Source organism: Aythya marila (assembly GCF_965140915.1).
Source record: "Aythya marila genome assembly, chromosome: 1".
NCBI lineage: Eukaryota > Metazoa > Chordata > Aves > Anseriformes > Anatidae > Aythya > Aythya marila.
In genome coordinates this window covers 131,044,274-131,063,602 of record NC_139042.1, presented here as the reverse complement: position 1 = coordinate 131,063,602, position 19,329 = coordinate 131,044,274, and the positions used below count along the sequence as shown (strand labels likewise).

Below are 19,329 nucleotides of genomic sequence, written 5' to 3'. Positions count from 1 at the left end.
ATCCCTAAGCCAAGATCCACATGATTCCTTTATACTTTAGGATAAAATGTCTGTTGTTTTTCCTTCTCCCTCCCAACTCTTGTAAATGCTGTCTATAAAAGCCAGGTATAGAAACAAATGCTTTTTAAAAATAGGTCATAACTCAAGTTGTTAAAAGATAAAGCTCTACAACATAAAAACAACTCAAAACAACTTATCATTCAGTTCTTTTCTCCAAAGGTCTTCCATGATTTAAACAAAATAATGAAAACTAAGTCATGACATTGCCAAATACAGCAGTGAATAAGTGGACTCCTGAGCAATAGCAGCAGAAGCAGCATTTAACTTGTTCAGGAGCCCATTTAGTTACTTTTTAGTTACTGCAAATAAAATTCCAGTCCCATGGGACCAAGATTTCACTCTCTAGGTCTGTGGGACTCCTGGCAGGAACATCAACGTCACGCCCTCAACGTGCTCCTTGGGTGGGTCCTGGCCACAGTCTGAACCCCCTTGGACGATGATGTACATAAAGCCAGTACATAAAGCTATCCTTCCCATACCTCATATCCTTCATGTCCCAGCCTAGGTCTTGTTCAGCGCTCAATTCAAAGGCCAGTGAAGTCAGCGAGTTGCCTTGTGCAGGGTTGGTGGCTGTTGCAGCCCTTGGGGAGCCCCAGCACCACTGCAGCCACTCCCTGCATCCTGCTGCTTGCTTCTCCTTTGAAACTGGTGAGCTCCCCGGAGTTCAGAGAGGCTCCACCAGCAGTAAGCACAGAGCTCTGAACTGAGCTACCATACTTCTAACTGTAAAAATGAGGATGAGAAGCTGAAGGTAGATGCCAGGGTAGTAGCATTAAGTAACCATGGGCAGCCCACCCACTAGAGCCCAGGCCTAACTGGGAACGCCTGGAAGTGAGCTCATCCCAGGAAAATCCAACTTTGCCTGACCCCCAGGCATCCCAGCTATCTGTCCATCTTGTCTCAGAGCTCTTTGCACTTCCCAACCAGAGCTCCCATCCACCAACACTTCTATTTCAGTATGGCTACTGCTGCCTGTCACAACAAGGTCTGTCCTCACTGTACCACTGCAGAGCCCTTCAGCCCTTACAGTGCCCACTTCCCCCACCCTCCTGCCAGGATTGTCCTTCCTCCAAAGCTCATTTCCCACCAACATGCTCCATTTCTGCTACAGCTCAAACCCCCATCCTCTGGGTACACCCCAGAAGCTCCTTCCTCTCCCTGACTATGCACTACCTCTGTCTGCTTGACTCCTCCAGCTCTGCCTGATGAAACACTGTTGCCTCATGCATTGGCTCTCCTTGCCTCCTACCTGCTGCTCTCATACTGCTGCCTGCCAGCCATAAATGCAAAAACCACAGTCCTGCTCTCGTGGGAACTACAGAAAACTTGGCTCAGCTTGCACTTCCTACAAGTGTGCCCAGATAGGACTCTGGAAGAACAGAAGAACACATCAGAGGAAAAACTGGGTCTGTGGTAGCTCTCTTCAACAGCCTTGTTTGTTGGTTGGGAGCAGCTTTTGGGAGCTGCAAAAACAGTATTTGTCAATTTTTCCCCCATCACAATGGCTGCAGATTAAAGCTGTTTATATTTTAAGCATTTCCATAGCAACATCTTGTCAGCATTAATTTTGCTTAAAAGCTGTGCTTTATCTGTGGTATTACAGTAAAGTCTATAAGATATCACTCATAGAAGATGTTTTAAAATGCTTGTTTAAAAATCAGATTAAAAATGCTTAAAATGCTTGTTTTAAAAATTAAAGATCATGTTATTTAGGTGAAAAAAAAAAAAAAAAGTTGCTGGCATTTCATAGCATAGAAGAGATAATAGAAAATAGTTTTTTTTGATGTAAAACTACCCAAGATTTTATTCAAGAGTGTAGGGCTGGAATAACTATCTCCACATAGGTAGTAAGGAACAGCTATTCCAAACTATTTTTCCATGTAGATATGTCCATGTGGTTTTAGCAAAGGCCACTTTGGAAATGGATCAACTTAACCACAAAAAGGCCCTTTTAGTACAGAGTAAGAGTGTCCACGTGGGCACTTAGACCACAGTAACTAAATTCACACCCTGGCAAGTGTTACAATAGCTTCCCCGAACAGTGACATGTAATTGTTGCAAGCTTACTGCAGCTGAGGACAGAGACTTGAAGGAGTCCTATGGTGGAGAGGTGGTTACTGTCACTTGTAGGCTAAAAGAGCTTGAAGCAACGGAAGAGGAAATGACTCAGGCTAAGAAAGGAAAATCAACTGATGGCACTGTTTATTAGAGGATGTAGAGAAAAAATAAGCGTAGCATCGTCAGGTCTGTTCAAAATATTTTCAAGGTATCAAATTGTTGGTATGAATTACATATCAGTAGATCAGAGAATCCTGTATTTAGAACATAGATAGACAACAGCTGAAATGTTGTTTTTTTTTTTCCCCCAGCCACCCCTCCCTTTTCCTCTCTTCCCACCCACTCTTTTCCTTCTTTGTAAACTTTGGTAGTTCAGATAAACTGAAACATGGATCAAGCCTCATCTCCCATTAGAGTTTGCAAAAGGAAATATCTGCAAGTAAGATGTTTTGAGACCAGGACCAGTTAGCCATGTGCATCCTTCCTTTATAGTGATTCCTCTGTTGTGGATTCAACCTTCAAGTTTTACTTTCTTGGTGCAAGTAGAACATAAAAATTGAAAATGAAAGCATAAACACGCTAATTGTTATTTATTCATAGCCCAATTTGTAAATGAACAATAGCGGCATAACCACCTACATTAGGCTAAGACAGTAAACCAAAAGAAAAAATGAACAAAAAGCAGTTTTAGAAGTTATTTATAGAAATCCCTTCACATGAAGGGATTTCAATACCATCAATGTACACTATGAACTAAGTAAATTTTTACTCCCTTTTGTGGCTGTGTATGAAGTAGAGCACATTTTAACAGACTCTATACATTTTTGTTTTACAGACTGTAAAATACTGCAATGTAGAAACAGTTGTGGAGTTGTGCTTGCTTTTATTTTTTAATAATTTAAATTAACTAGGAAAACTAAGTAGGCAGAGTGCATTTGTTAGCAGATGTTTGGGCAGGATTTTGAGATTAACATTACTCCTGTTAGGCTAGGAAAGGGTCTGAATAGGCTAGGCAATCGGATTTAGGTAAAAGGTGCAATGCTTTTTTTGTAGGAGCCAGCCTCCCTTGTAACAGGCTAGAGGACAAACAGGGAGTAACCACTCACAAGCGAGAGCTAAATTTAAGCATCAAATTTGGCACCTGGAAGTTCATTGACACAAGCATTTCATAGTGTTTTTGGTCAACCTTTGTGTAGGGGGATATGGCCCAAAACTTTGTTGAACATAATTTTGAAAATTGTCCTCCAGACTTTGCAACATCAGTTTCTTCCAGAAAGCTTTTGAGCGACATGTTTGCTACACAAATTGAATGTTCAATTAATCTAAAGTTTTCGCTGTCTGTCATGCTTGTTTTCATCACAACAAGTTCACCAGTGAAGAAGTATGCTTTGAAAAAGAAGATTTGAAAAAGACAATAGCATCTGTTAAGGGCTGAGGAGGGAGTTGTGATGTGACTTCATTAAATGCCACACAAAATATGTCAAAAATTTGTGAGACGTAGTTCTTGAAATGCTGCTAAAGAAAAGATACATTCTTACCCTGCCCCCACATTGCTACCATGCTGCTTTGCTAGGTTTAACCTTTGTAGCTCGCAGTCAGCGTCTGATTTTTGTACCTCAGCTACACTTAAATATAGAAAATACAAGTGATAAAAATTCCTTATCCTTTTCATACAGCAACTTGTTTGAATTAAAATATGTTTGCTATACTCTATAAAAATGCTTTACTTCTACAATCTAATCCTCTCCTTCTGATCAAGACACATCTTCCCTCAATACCTGCTTCTGTCATACTACAACTGTTACACACACATTGGAGGAGAGTGGCAGCAGTTAAAAAAAGCAGGAATTGATTTCATTGCCAAGTAAAGCCTGAATTCTTATTTCAGCATGATGGCGTACACTGCTGGGGACATACACCATCACTCCAAGACCAGCATCTCAGCAAAATATGTGTATCTCTAAACATAGGTGGAACAAGTTTTTGTGTGTATGTGCACACACGTGTATACGGACAGATAGGATCTGAAATCAAGGGAAGTCGATGGAAAGAGCAGCACGGACTTTGCTGTGCTTTATGTTAAGGTTTACTTCTGTAAAAATTGATTTTTCTTCCCTTTTTCATTTAAGTGTCACCATGCAGGAATTATACTTGTCTTTGTACAGCATCTTGCACAATAGGGCTTTTCAATAAGATTTTACTATCTGATTATTGCATGTTAATGTATGTGATACAAGTTTATTACTCACCTAGTCAGCCTTTATCTTGCTGATCCTTAAAACAAAGAAACTGTAGAACAGAAAAGACTCACATAAAGTCAGCTGAGTTAGATTTCTGTAATGCATTCTACCTATAGTGTTAGATCGCGTATATATAAAAACAACCTCTATTTCTGGTTGTACTGTGATATTAATTCTTTCAATGGGTATTTTCCTAATGAAAGTTTAAAGCAATGGATGGGCATAAGCTACAAAGTTCAGTTGTTAATATGAGTGCATATTTTCAAAAAGTAATGTTAACACAACCACATTTTCTAAAAACAAACAAACAAAAAAATACCAAAACAAAACAAAATCTCAGAAAAACAATTATTTTAGCATCAGAAAAAAATGAAATTTCAGACTGATTTCACTCTCAAAGCTCAAGGAAACTTAGATATGAGCTTTTTCTAAGGAGCATGTCTCTGTTACAAGGAAAGCTTTGATGAAACTGTAAGAGTGATGTAAGATGATGCTGGTCCGTAAGGAGCAAGGGTTGGAAAAATATCAGGATACATGCAGACTAAAGAAGAAGAAAATCAAAAGACTCATGAAAGCAAGTCAGAAATTACTCTTTCATTTAGGTCTCTATGTGGCAAGGGAGAATTTTCATCTCAAAAAGAGCTATTGAGAAAAATAGCAAGCTAAGCTCATTCCCTGCTGCCTTCTGTCAGTCTGACTGTAGGCTCTCAGAGGCTGTTTGAAATGGTAAGATCTTCTAGCTTTAAGATGATACAGCAAGAAAGGAATGGAAGGGTAGATGGTAAAAAGGAATATAAGAAATCTTGCATTACATGTTTTACCTGTCAAGAGTGTTAGTTAAGTGAACTAACTGGAATAGGGGTGGCGTTTGATTTGTTTCTAAGATAGAAAATATAAAAGAAAAAGCAAAAGAGAGGAAAGAAATGATTTTACTGCCTTGATTATTGCCCACCCCCAAAAAATCTCTTTGTTCTATTTTTCACAACCACAAGCCCTAAATAAACATCAGCATCCTCACTAATTATGTATGTCAAGGTGCTCTGAGAACTGCCTGGAGGCCAAATATATTCCATGGTGTCCTAAATGCCATGCTCCACAGTCACTCCCTCCCCATAATTGTAGGGTAAGAACAGGAGTAACAGTCTCCAAGGTCTTATTTTTGGTGAACTACACCATTTGAACAATGACATTTTGCAGTCCTATATCATCTTTCATTCCTGGGTCTCAAGCAGATTTATAAGCTTTACCAGTAGTGATGCTCTATAGGCATTGCAGAGGAATTCTTCAAAAGTCAGTAAGTGACATTCCTTGTTTGTGAAGAACTGTTCTTGACAAAAAGCAAAGCTGTGCTTCTGTGTTTGTCTTCCTGATAGAAAATATATCTGTCAGCTCATATGCTTCCACCGATCCCTTGCTGTCCTTGCCTTTCATGTCATCAGACTTTCTCTCTTCCCCTTGCCCCATCTATGTGCCCTGGTAAAGCTGATCATTCTCCGTTTGCCCTTCACATTGGCAGCAGTGGTGGTGGGTGCACCCTTGCTGGCAAGTGTGCTGGGGGAAGAATGGAAGAAATAACATCAGCTACAGAGATGTATTTGCCTCAGCAGATTTACCCTTTTACACCGCAAAGCTTAGGTCGGTACATGGCACAAAGAAAGATTTAGTAGCACTTGTAGGTGATGGCTTTACAGGCATGTAAAACCTCCCAGATGAGCTCTGGGCTCGCTGCAGAAATGCCTGGCTGAGCTTTGTTCAGCGCTGTGCGAGGGGTCAGGCTGGCCTCCCTCTGCAAATGCAGAGTCCCCGCCGCGGTGGTCATGTTGCTTGTGCCTATCAACGGCTTATGGGATTACTGATTATAGAGGGCTGCTAACCCCCACACATGACCTACCGGGAACAGAGAGCGTAAATGAATCCTGATCATCCCTTTTGGGCTGATCTCTGAATGTAAGTGGCTGCTCCCTGTCCACCAAAATTCACATGTGTAGAGCACAGCTGAAATTGCCTTCCCTCTTTAAACAGATAAGGAAATAAGGCTGTAGGGAGCCTCAGAGTCCCATGCTGACAGTGTGCTTAGGAGCACTCATCCTGTGTGACTTCTCAGCTGTTGTGAACAAGGCTTTCCAACACATACACGGTGCCTGCAATAAGCAGGAGAAAGCTCATCCCAATTGAGAGTGGAGTGGTTCCACTAAGCAAAAGAAAACATTTTGAGGATTTAATTAACTCTTTAGCTATGTCCTCCATAAAATTGTGCAGTCTCTGCTCTTTAAACATCAGGTAACATTGGCAGCCATAGACTACATCTTCCAGTCAGACCAAGCAAAGCAGAAACTTGCACAGTGAAATTCATGTCAGAAACATATGATATGTCTACACAGTTTTTTGGTTCTCCAGTTCAGTCCCTGCCTGCCCCTGTATGGAAAGAAGCCCCACATTGTGTGTGATGGTGTTCACTAAGCCAGCGTATCTCTCCACCAGCAGCCCTGCGCCTTTGCCTGTGGACACAGCCAGGACTTGGGGTGCCCAGCATCAATCTCCTGCTGCTAAGCTCCCGCAGGGCCAGTGGTGGCCCGAGGGTAAGTGCCTTGCTGCTCCCCACTTCTTGTAAGGTCTTGGTGCACGCTTCCTGCAAAGCAAGGTGCAGACTACAGGTATGTCACTTTATCAGGCATTGTCCCTGCCCCTGTCCCTGGCACATGCTCCCATCTCTGTGCCTGGCAACTCCTCCTGGCTGTGGCTGTGCTCAGAGCTCAGCGGTAGCTGCATGAGTCAGAAGCCCTGGCCTGTCACTGAAGCAAGATCTTGCCTCTGTGAGGAGCAGGGATGTCTGCCATCTGGACAGACATAAAACAAGGCCAGAAGGACGGCTTGGCCACAGCTTGGTCATGCTCAGTCTCATGCTACATATGAGTGTGAATGCAGCAATTTAAGAGTTGACAGGGTGACAAATGCAGTGATTCACGGTTCTTCCTTAACCACCATACATTTCATCCTCCGACCTACTCATGGAAGGTCCAATGACAAGGAACTGCTCCAGCGATGCATGTTGTCTCTCATATGGGGCTACATGAATGAAGTGAGATGTTAGCTGTTCACAAGGAGTTACTTAAGACACCTTTGAAAAGTGAGAATGTGAATTAACAGTTCAAAGGGGGGACTTGGGATAGTGATGGGCCTTATGGCAGGAGAGCAATGTAAGAAATTGTTACATTAACATTTGACAGGCTGAAGTGTATGTTTGTAAAGTCAATTCCCCTGGACTAAGTCTTATGAAAACTCTAAGTGTATTTGTGTACCTGGAAAATTAAATTGGCATATTCATTGCATTTCCTCCAAAATATGTATTTCTATAAATGGCAGATTTTTTTTTTCCAGGGAAATCTGAACAAAATCTGACAAGTAATAAGGGAAATGTATTTAAAAACAAAACAAAACAAAACAAAACAAAAAACACAAAACAATTCCTCCACTTATTCTGGTGTTAATTAAATTTTAACAGTGTATTATTACACTTTGTTCTGATCTCACTTAAAATAGTCATTCCTGAGTAGTTTCATTCATTTCAACCTCCTTAATTTTGTTTATACAGCCAGATTCTGATGTAAAATACATAGTGAAAAATCTAGCATTCTAAGTTGTCTGCAAACAGCAGATCATAATTGTGAAGTTTCTGATTGCACTGAGATAGCGACTCCATTTTAATAGATGCATCTAATGCTACAGTTCACAATGTCTTTTAGTGACTTTTTTTTCTTCTTTCTTCTAAATGTATACTTACACACTATTGTGGAAGTCACATATTTTCATGTGTCACCTGGTTATGAAGAACTCTTTATAGAGAAGTATTTCGCTGAAGTTCTTTTTAGAATTACTGTCCCAAACACCATTACAGTTTAAAACCTCCGGCACAAAACTGTCCTCTGTAGGCAGTGAGAAAGGGGAAAGACTATCTTGTCTGGTTTTCTGATCAGCTGCAACTTTATCTTCATTTTGCTTAACACGGTCTCTGGTGGTTTGCCTTGTCTAGTTCTAAATGATTCATATGATAAGAATTAAGTATCAGAAAAAATGAGCAGTAATTTCATTAGATAAATATTTGGAAATATATATTGCAATGTTTAACAGAAATTAGATAAAATGAGGAATGTATTTGCTAATCAATTACTCGATCATAACCTTCATTCATGCTTTGCTTAGGATGCAGTTTTGTAAGGGTTGGTTCTTCTCTCATCACCACTCGTGTAATTGTGGAGCAACTCCTCTAAGTAACTGGAGTCACCCCACTGTAAAACTGATGTACGTAAGAGCTGAACAAAGCATGATGGAGCTACCTCTCCAAGAAAAGCAAGCAGCAGTCTTGTCTGAGATATTTTGGCCCCTTCATCATGCAGCAGCAAATTTTGGTGCCTTGTAGGTCAGGTTTCCTCTCCGAGAGCAGGATACAGAGGTGCTGACTTGGGTATTTCCTTAGGGTAATGTGTCTATTTAAAGCACGTACAGACACTTGCTGATTACCACAAGAGTGGTTATAAACAGCACACAGTCAATTCCCCTTTGTAGAAACACCATGGCCTTGCCCCAAATATCAGATGCTTTGGTATCCTTTCTTTTCAGGGTGCTCACAAAATCCAGAGGCAGCCATTTAGACACATTCAGCACTCCTTTCTCACCTCCATCGCTGCCTTTGACTGGGGAAAGCCTTTGACCAAGGCTCTGACCCTGTGGTGTGGAAAAGTGCCTGGATCATTAAGCCCGGCTTTTATACTTCTGCTCTGTTACACAAAGGAAGCTCAGAAGGGTCTAAATGCTCAGACAAAGCTGAGACTTCAACCCACACAGTACCCTTAACAATTTTGTGTGCGTGGTTACTGCTTGGGATTTTTAACTTTTCTGTTAAGAATTTTATCATGGGTGTGATACATCATGTGCAAGCCATTAACTCCTTTCACCATAGCAATATATTTTCAAAAAACGATAGTCTTCTTTGTTAAAGCACTTAAAAATAGCATTCTAGTGGAAAAGGTTAGCCAGTGCCTTTCTACTGAGTAGTGTGTCCGGGACTGACAATTTGCAGTGCATGCCAGTGATTTATTTGTGAAATTCCTAGAGAGTAGGAGCAAGCTGCATAAAAGTCTTGATGCATCAAATTCAATGACATGTAATAAAAAATTCAACAGCTGATAATGCAAACATATTGGGGAGGTCATGGAGAATACACTTTCTGTCTGCAAAGCTGTTGAGAGTTTGGATCTAAGGCCAAGCAAAAGCTAAAATTTTATTTTAATGCAGTCAGGGAGGGACTTACCAGAGTGGTGGGAAGAGAGGATGAGGCTCACACTCACTGGCACGTAACAAGTGATGGAGGCTGCACAGCTCTACCACAGATCTGACCTGGATCCGACCCTAGGGTGATGCCATGGTCTTACTCTTGACACAGGACACTGGCCCGTAGTGGAGGGCTGGTAATGTTGGCCCTCCTTAGGGCCTCACATCACCAGCTAATGGAACTCAGCACTGTAGTGTTGCTTTCTCTTGACACAGGACGTGAAATGGTTCCAATAATTTTAACCTAGCATGCAGATTTACACCAGCTGAAAACCTGGCTCCAAACAGACTGCAAGGGAATTTCCTTGACTTTTCTCCCCCTTCCCTTTAGAAATAAATTACTACTGCATGTTTTCCATTTTCCTATAAGCTTTCTATCCAGTGACCCAAAAACTCCAAAATAAACATGTACATTTCCTTCCTTGGTACTCTATGTCAGGATCTATTTAACTGCCTCTGCAAGAGCAAGTGATCCTAAAAATCACACAGTCGTGATTAAACATAAGTTTTCTTTATTTTTAGAGCCATCTCTGAGTATATGTGCTATCCTTCAGCACGTGTTCACATTCTTGTGGTGGTTATAGGTGCCTTTCCTAGGCACACTGCTGTGCCTAGGTACACTAGGTTTCCTAGGTACACTGCTTTTGGGCTCCACTAACTGTCATCAGAAAAATTTTGCTTATTCCAGTTCAAGCCTGGAGTAAATGTAGCTGTTCCCAACCAGTTCTGAGTCTATGAGCTGAGAAATGTACAGTGGAATCTCCTGAAATGAAATGGAGTGAACACTCAGTTACAGTACAGCAAAGCAGGACCTGTGATCTTCATGACGGTGACCTTTCCTGGAAACACAGTCCTAGCACTGGAGTGTGGGCATGTGTGAAGAAATAGATACCCAAGCTGCTGCAGATACATATTACTTCTTCCTGTGTTTATTTATGCAATATTGCTTGTATTGTAATAACAACCAAAGGCCTACACTGGGATCGAAGAATTGTTTTGCAGGTGTCTGTGCAATACATATACATAATTTATTCGAGCTGGCTGCGGCGCTGAAGAAGAGCTTGCAGTGACAGGGCACCCGGCTGTCACCCCGCTCACACCATATCCCTGTCAGGACAGCAGTGAATGAAAATCACTGACATGTCATGAAGGTACTGTAGCAACACACACGTGTTTCTTCATCAAAGGGGCAGCACCAGCTCTTCCCAGGGAGAGGCTGTGTAAGACAAGGCCAGCACGTTCCTTGCCGTCTGCATTTGGGATGTCCCAGCGGGAGCTGACACAGCCCAGTGCTGACCCAGCTTCAGCTGGCAAGCAGCTGTAACCAGACAGCAGCCCTGACTGAGAATCAGGGATTTGCCAGCCAGAACCGTCTGTGAGGAACTACTGATTTCAAGTGAAGCTTTCTGGCCTTCTGTCCCTTGCCTGTCATCTTGGACTCCAAACCTGCCTGGGTGCCCTGGCTTTTCAGGCTCTGAGCTCTTCTGCTGCCTGAGAGGTGTGTGGAGCAGTGAGATCTTCCATCCCAACCCAGAACTGCACACACAGACCATAAGGGCCCGCAGGACCTCCAGCTGTGTGCGAGTTTTCTGGCTTCTCCAGCAACTTGGTCTCCTGGGCTAGTTCATGTCCCCGACTCAGCCGCCTCCCAAGCACAGCAGTTTGTGATGAGGGTTGCCCTGGGATTCTGATTGCAGTTTCCCAAGGGAGCTGGGGAAATGCATCCTGTCCAAGACATATGTGAATGGCTACAGCTGCTGGAATACTGTCTACTTCTCTAAAAAAGACACATTAGGTTCTCGTGCATCTTCCTGAGCTGTAGCAACATGCCCAGCTTACAGGTCCATGCAAAATAGGCAAAAGTCCATTGGAGTGGAGAAAGGGATGTAGTTTTCAAAGTGCTGACAACACTTTTTTTATTTTTTGTCCTGAAGTAAAAAGTCTGCAGCAAAAGAGTAGCTGTCTTGGAAAGAAAATATTTAATTCTTTTTCTCTTTATGCAACATTTTAATATTTTTCCATGTGTTTCTGATCATCTCAGGAAGATGTATAGTTTTACCATGCTCCAGAGAAATAAAACCCTTGGTGAGCTAGAAATCAAATACATCTCAAAGATTTCAGTAATACCAAGGGACATGAGTGGAGGCCAGTGATGCTGAAGAGAAGACAAAACTAACATGTAGAGCCAGATACGAGCAGGTCACAGGACCACCATTCACTGAGAGCAGGACTAAGCTCTAGGTTTTGTCCAAAGGCAAAATTAATCCAGTGTTTGGCTCTGATGTGGCTCCCAGACTGGCTCAGCCACACATGCGGAATCCCCTCACTGCTGGTAGGATGCTTTTAAGCAAGAGGGACTTTGTGGAAAGTTTTGCTCCAGGCAAAGCACAGGCACTACTCAGACACTTGTCCTTCCCTCAGTTCTCCCTAGTTGAAGAAAAGAAATGCAAAATTCATAAGGAGGGTATCAGTGAGCAGCTGACTCTCACACAATGCAAAAAGCACAGGATACAGCAATACACAAGAAGCACCAGCAGCATGCACAGAGGACTTGGAAACAAGGCCATGGCTTTCACATGGCAATTCACAGCTCGGTTCAGGTGCCACCCACCTGAGTTAGCACAGGTATTTTAACTCTGACAAGTTTCTGCTGCTGGTGCGAGGAAGCAGTGCCCCACACAGCTGCCATACAGCACTGCCATTCTCCCTGCACTGCCTGATTTCTCCCACCAGACAGTGTTTCTTTTTGTCACCCTGAAGGCATGGGCACAACAGGATAGTGAACTCACACTGTGTCCAGCACTGTCTTTCCCCTTTCAATGTGGTCTTTGTTCCCTTGGGTGGCACATCAGGTCTGCAGTGTGCATAGTCAGGGAGTTTTGGGTGCTGTGCTGTGGATACCAATAACAGGAGTTAAGTACCTAATTGCTTGATTTAGAGAGGCGGTTTGGACACCCCACTGATTTTTTCCAAATGTTTCTGGTCCTAATCTGAAGGAAGCCCATTAACTTCAGTGGGCTTTGGATGATTTCCTATATACACAAAACTTGAAGAACGATGCTTTAAAAGGAATACCAAAGTTAAATCGGCAAATTTTAACAATTCTCTTTGTATTTGAATTTAGTGGCTATATGCTGACAATATAATTAGTGAGATGCTATGTTAATTAATGCCAGATGACAATGGTAGAATGGCAAAAGCATTCAGTTTTCTAAAGAATATTTCACAGTTGAACTGTTCCTCTCTCCCCACCCCATTTTTAGCAGAGAAACATACTCAAAATAAAATGTCAGAGACAGCTGAATTAAACCAAAAGTAAAACCATTTACAAATACCAGTAATGTGTATCTCAGCACATAGCTTTCAAGCCAAATCTAATGTTATTGCAAAAAAATACATTAACCATGTTTCCTTAGAGCCTACATACAGAAAGGAAGGAAGATTTGAAGAGTTTCATTCAGTGGACAAATAAGCTGCCACTGAAGCTGAAGGAGCAGAACCTAGACTTGTCCTTCACATAGCTGAGCATTTGAAAGGTAATTTTCAGTTTAAGGTTTGTGCATTTCTTGGGGTCCACCAGCTATTTTGAAAAGAATTTGCTGTAACATGGAAAAATACAGTCACATGCAGTGTGAGTTTATACATGCTAAACTTCACTCTATACATGTCAAATTACTAAAGAAATTTGATAGGGCAAAAAAGTAATACCACATGAGAACTACAGCCTTTTGAATATAAAATAGCACATTTAAAATTGCATATTTATATATGGATATATCTATATATTTATATATGGATATAAATATTTCTGTATGTAAGTTCATCATATGCTTCCTTACATAACTCTTTTACTGTGTACCTTTTGCAGATGCTGTCTTGAGTAAAATTAGTGAGTAAAAATTTGGGGGAGTCTGATTGTATTCTGCCGTGTCAGGTGAGAAAAATTCCTACATTTTAACATTCCTACTGCACTAGATTGGATGTAAAATCTTTTGTAGGTGGTCTTATCAACAAAAGGGCAGCATAACAAAGTTGGCAGGACTTCCTTTAAAGTCTTCGTTTTCCTGGAAGGAGAAGCCAAAAAGCTAAAAACTAAAGGTTGGTACATCCTAAATGGCAGGGATGTCTGCAGTGCTGCTCCTGCATGACACATGCTCTTATAACAGATCAAAATAACATGCCTGCATGAAACAAAATGAACAGCCAATACAAACCCACACAGCCGGGTCAAATGCAAACACTCTACCTGGGCAGGCTGATTCAGGCAGTGTCTGTCCTTGCACAAAGGACTGTAATGGTAGCCTAAAAGCATGTAACCACCACTAACTTTAGCATTGTGGCCTCTGGCGAAACAAACTCGAGTACCATCATGTGCTTGTGCCTGGCCAGAACTCTCCAACGACGAATATGCCTTTCTGCTGGTTGTAATGGCCATGGACCCTCGACCTTGTCTGTGTGACATACAAGTTCGCATTACTTGTATTTTTAATTCACGGCAGGCAAACTTTTAAGTTGCACAAACCCACCTGTCTTCCCATAGTCACTCTCCATTGGCTTTGCATCTGCTTTGCATACAGTTAAATGCCAGGAAAAGCCACAAGAAAATTAACTCTTGTCTCAGCTTGTCTGACGATCTATGTTAGCAGAGAAAGCTTATTATTTATCTTAAGGCTGGAGCTGTATTTTACATTTCCTCTCCCCTGCTTCACAATTGCTGACAGTCAGGTTGTGAAAGCTAATCTATTATCAATGTTAAAATTTCATTGAATTTATTTTATATTGCTTGGGATTGGGCAAATTTGAATAGGGTAAATGTGTGGCTGAAAGGATTATACCCACATTCAGGCCTAGTGCTTGATATTAATGAGGGAGCTGTGGCTGATGGTTTCTCCTGAGAGCCATCAAAGATCCATATCCATGGAGGATCCAGGAGACTGGGACTGAAATATTTTAATGCAAACATGAGGAAGCCTTTCAATTCATAAATATGCTTTAACTTAACAAAATCATTTAGCTCCAGCACACTGAAGGACATTCATCTTCTTTGCCTGTGTCTGGAATTCTCTGTGAAAATTGCACTAAAGAAACAATCACTAATATAAAGTTGGTATCTCATTGAACAACACTTCTGCAAAATCTAGGAGGCTTTGCATCACTTCTGCTGACTTATCAACAGCTTTCATATCAATGCATGGTATGCAACTCAATATTTTTGCTCAGTTCATTTATTTCAGCTTGTTTTCAAACCACTTCATCCAAAAGCCTGAGAAGGTATTTCTAAAATTAATTAAAGCAAACAACAAGTTTGGACATGGACATTTATAAACAAATATGTGCACAACAACAAATGAAGCTTTGTATCCTGCTTTTCCAGAATCCCAAAAATTCATTTTGCCTTCCAACTATATGTACAATGATTGTTTGCACGTTTCATTGAGATCATCATATGGAGACACGGAGATTCAAGCTGTCATCGGGGCCTGAAGTTTCCACAGCGGAGGCTCTCTCCGGATACTCTTCTGATCCCAGCTGTGACTGTGTGGGTTTAAAGACGAACAGCTTCTCCCCATACAAAGCTCTGTAGATGAGAACAAACCATCCAAGTTGTTTGTGGAACATCAGCATTATGTGCAGGACTGGGCAAGTTTTCCTGTGACACAGTCATTTTCCCACTGCATTAGGAAGAACCACAACACTCACATAGTTTTCCTAGGGGGGGCAAAATATGAAAGTGAGATCCTGCTGTCCTAAAAGAGCTGATCAGGGCATTTACCTCAGTCACTGAACATCTGCATTCAAATCCTTTCTTTGCCTCTTTCACACCACAGACGGGAATGTGGGTTTCCCACATCCCAAGCTTGTGGTTTTACCACCAGGCTACTTGTTCTTTGAAAGCAGGTTTTTCTTTTGGGTTTTACATCTGCTCAGGCGAGATAGCCTACTTAATAAGCATACCGAATCACACAGTTTTAACTCTGATTTGTGAGATGATCTTATCTGTTGCTCTGTCAGATGTATTTTTGTGAGTATTTTTAATTGAGGCTGTTGAGAAACAATCTAATACAGACATCTAACACAAAAATTACCAGGTTGCTAAACTTAAGTCACTGGGAGAGGAGAAATGGGAATCGTAAGGTACTTCCCCACTTCATTTTCCCCGCATTTCATGACAACATATACCCTCCCACTGCATAGAAGTGCGCTGTAAGAATCCTTACACAGGCTCCCATAGGACTTTTGTCACCGGTTTCGATGGCAGAAAAGACTGGTTTCAAGAACACAAGGAAAGCAGCTCGTCTGATCTTTTCCAGGCTCTGTCTGAAGCGACAGGATTTTTCACACAACAGCTCAAAGATGTGTTTGTTTTCTGCCCAAGTCTTAACACCTTCCACGTGAGGGAGTAGGATTGAACAGCGGCATGGGGTCTTTGGCTTATTTACACAAATTAATCACAGGAACACATTTTGTAAATTAGATGGCTTAGTCCCAAAGGGTTAATGCCTTTGCTGTTCAGATGGGTATGGCCCAGAGTCAGAGCGCCTTAGATTCACACTGGGAATGAAAGAGGCTGAAAGTTTTGTCGCACGCAGTTGCGGAGAACAAAGCTCCAGCCTCTTAAATTAAAACCCTTGATCACCAGATGTGTAGGCACGACATGTTTATTTTTGACCTTCCAATTTCAAGAGGGAAAGCAAAATCGCACAAATTAATCCCTGGTGTAAGCCGGTCGACATCAGCGCAGCTACCCTCAGAAAAACCTTCATTAGGAACAAGCTGCACTATCTGGGACCTGGCGACACGTTTCAAAAAATCTCACCTCTTTGGGTGCAGCACGGGCGTGTAAAGGACCTGCACGCTGGATCTTTGCAATTACAGTTCAATTACACTTCTGGCCTTTTAGTAAGAAAACAGGCTTCATCGTGCAATTGTTAGCGTGCTTCCAAACCATCAGCTCTGTTTATTAACTTTTGTACAGAGCACCCTGGCAACTACCAACAAAGCCTCACATTTTACGTTGAGATTAGCGAAAGGTTAACGGGCGCCTAAGCTCCACGGCGATTCAGCCAGGCCCGTTTGACATTTTTGTGACCGGCTAGGGATAAAAACGCTTTCTTATGTGCACCGAGCCAGCTTCCCCCGCGCTCCTCGGCCGAGCAGCCGACGTCTCCCCCTCAGGGCGAAGCCGTGCCGGGACGGCTAAGGCTCCTTTTAGCCTCTTTCTGCCCGCCAGTGGCGGCGTGCGGGGGCGGCGAGGAGAGCCCCTGCGGGCAGCGCCGCGGCAGGACCGCCCTCCCCCGCCCCGCCGCCCTCCCTGCCCTTCCCTCGTCGCGGCCGCGGCGAGGGGCGGGCCCGGGGAGCGCGGAGCGCATCGATCGCCGCCCTCCCTCCCTGCCTCCATCCGGCCGCCCGCCCGCTCGGCGCTCGGCTCCCTCGGCAGCCCCGGCCCTCCCCGTCCCCCGCCATTTCGCACCGGGACGGGCAGCGAGGCGCAGCGCCCGCCGCGCCGAGGCGGCCCTCCGAGGCAGGCAGGCACGGAGACAGGCACGGAGACGCCGGCGTCGCCCCGCGGCTCGGCTCGGCGCAGCGCGGCGCCACGCAGGTAGCCGCCCTCCTCCCGCACCCCTCGCCCGCTCTCCCTCCCTCGTCCCCCGCTGAAGGGGAAGCGGCTGCCCGCAGCCGGGCGCCCCTCGCCTCGCCTCGCCTCGCCTCGCCGCCCCGTACCGGGGGCAGCAGCCGCGCTGCCGGCTGCCCTCAGCCGGAGCCGTCGCCGGCGGCAGGGGGCGGCGGGACAGGTGGCCAACGCCCTCCGGGAGCCCGGCACCCTTGTGCTGAGTCAACCCTTCGGTCCCTCGCCCCCCTTCTCCCCTTCTTTCTATTCAGTGTAAAGTCCGGCTGCCGGGCCGGCACGGAAAGTTTGGCCGGGGCGGCCGCGGCCCCGGCCGGGCGCTGAGGGGAGCCGGGGCGGGGCGGGCGCGGGGCCGGGCCCCGGGAGGTGCGGGGCCGGGGCCGGGGCCAGGAGGGGCCGGGGAAGGGCCGCGACCCTGGGGCTCTTCCTCGGCTCGGGGGGCAGCCCCGGCCCCGGGGAAAGCCGGGCGGCCTCCCGGGAACTTGGGGAGCAGGCAGTGGGGAGGGTCTGCCCTGGTCTGTCCTCTTCGCGGGGTGCTGCCTGGATTTGTGCGTTCCGGCCCCTTGAGTATCAGCCTCTTCGCGGTCGGTGCACGCAGCCCCGCGCCGCGCTCCAGAGGTGTGATTTTGGCTGGGAAATCGCTTTTTTTTTTTTTTTTTTTTTTTTTTTTCCCTCGTTCCTTTTTGTCCTGCCTTTCCGGGAGGGGATCGCTTTCCGGTGCTAGTAGGGGAACGCGGCGGTGAATGAAAACGCGCTGACAGCATCCTTGTTAGTTGGAGCCTGACTCTCTCCTGCTTAACGTTGGTTTCTTTGTCATCAGGTCTGCTAAAAAATGACAGAATATAAGCTTGTTGTCGTTGGAGCTGGTGGTGTAGGCAAGAGTGCCTTGACAATACAGCTAATTCAGAATCACTTTGTGGATGAATATGACCCTACAATAGAGGTAAACAACTTCATCTTGTGCTTCTTGTGATGAGGGATTATCAGCGGTAATGGTAGTTGCTTGCATTTGGATGCTTACCACAAAAAAAAACAAACATCATAGAGCAAGACTTTGTATTAAAAGGGCTCAGAAGTAAAGGTCTGCAGCACACCAGTACGAGCCAATCACTGTAATTCTTGGTCTGACTGTGGGACAACGGATACAGTTAAAACATTCACAATTTTGATCAACTAAAGTATGGCATTAGTTGCCATGTTTTGTTGGACAGTTTGAATGCAAGTTTTTAGGATCTTGGTAAGAAAGTATTCCCCAAAGTCATTTGAAAATGCCTCCTAAAACTTTGGCTTTGCATCCGTCTCTTAACATCAAAAAGGAAAGTCATGTGTAAGGAGCAATTTTACTTCTGACATGCACATGTCAAGCTTTCTCAGCTCTTATCATTGTGATCTGTTTCACATGGTGAGTGATGTATTCTGGGATGCTATGCTGAACGAGGCAAAAATTTGGAACCCTATTTCTTTTTTTTTTTTTAACAGGTCAATGCGTGTTTCTGTGTGTCTAGAAAAAGGTGTAAAGTAGCTGCTATAGTGAATTCTTTGGAATACATGGCATAGGCCTTCAAAATCTAAAATTATATCTAAGCTTTAAAAGTTAGAGTATTTTAAAGGTTTTTAATGAGCAGGCAAGCCTTGGCTTATAAATAAAAGAAAAATACTCGTGTTGTCTGAAATCTCCTGTGGATCATTGGATTTAATAACCTCAGACTGTATAAAAGGAGAAATGACACTATAATTTACCCAAGATTTTTATGTTCCCTGCACTGAAGCTCTTTAGCTTATGACTTCATTTATATGTTTATACAACGGAGCGCTTCCAAGCTCACTTCAAGGAATCACAAAGGTTTAAATCTGGGCTTAAAATGGTGACTCGGAAAATGGCTATGTAGTCATTTTCACGTGGACGTGAGTGAAAGGAGCCAGTGCCCTGAGATGGCAGGAGGCTATCTTTAGTGATGTACAGACCTGAGGTAATATTCCCCAAAGAATGATGTGTTGGCTCAAGTTTGGGATTAT

At 43.7% G+C, this 19,329-nt stretch overlaps 1 protein-coding gene across 2 annotated transcripts in view; it reads left to right on the top strand.

Moving 5' to 3' along the window:
• Nucleotides 1-17,103: 17,103 nt before the first annotated feature.
• Nucleotides 17,104-19,329, top strand: part of LOC309884735 (GTPase KRas) — a 69,015-nt gene continuing 66,789 nt past the window's right edge. For both annotated transcript variants that reach the window (XM_082773978.1, XM_082773977.1), the window contains exons 1-2: nucleotides 17,104-17,286; nucleotides 18,134-18,256. In XM_082773978.1, coding sequence (XP_082630104.1) covers nucleotides 18,146-18,256 — 111 coding nt within the window. In that variant the 5' untranslated portion in view covers nucleotides 17,104-17,286; nucleotides 18,134-18,145. The remainder of the gene's footprint in view (nucleotides 17,287-18,133; nucleotides 18,257-19,329) is intronic.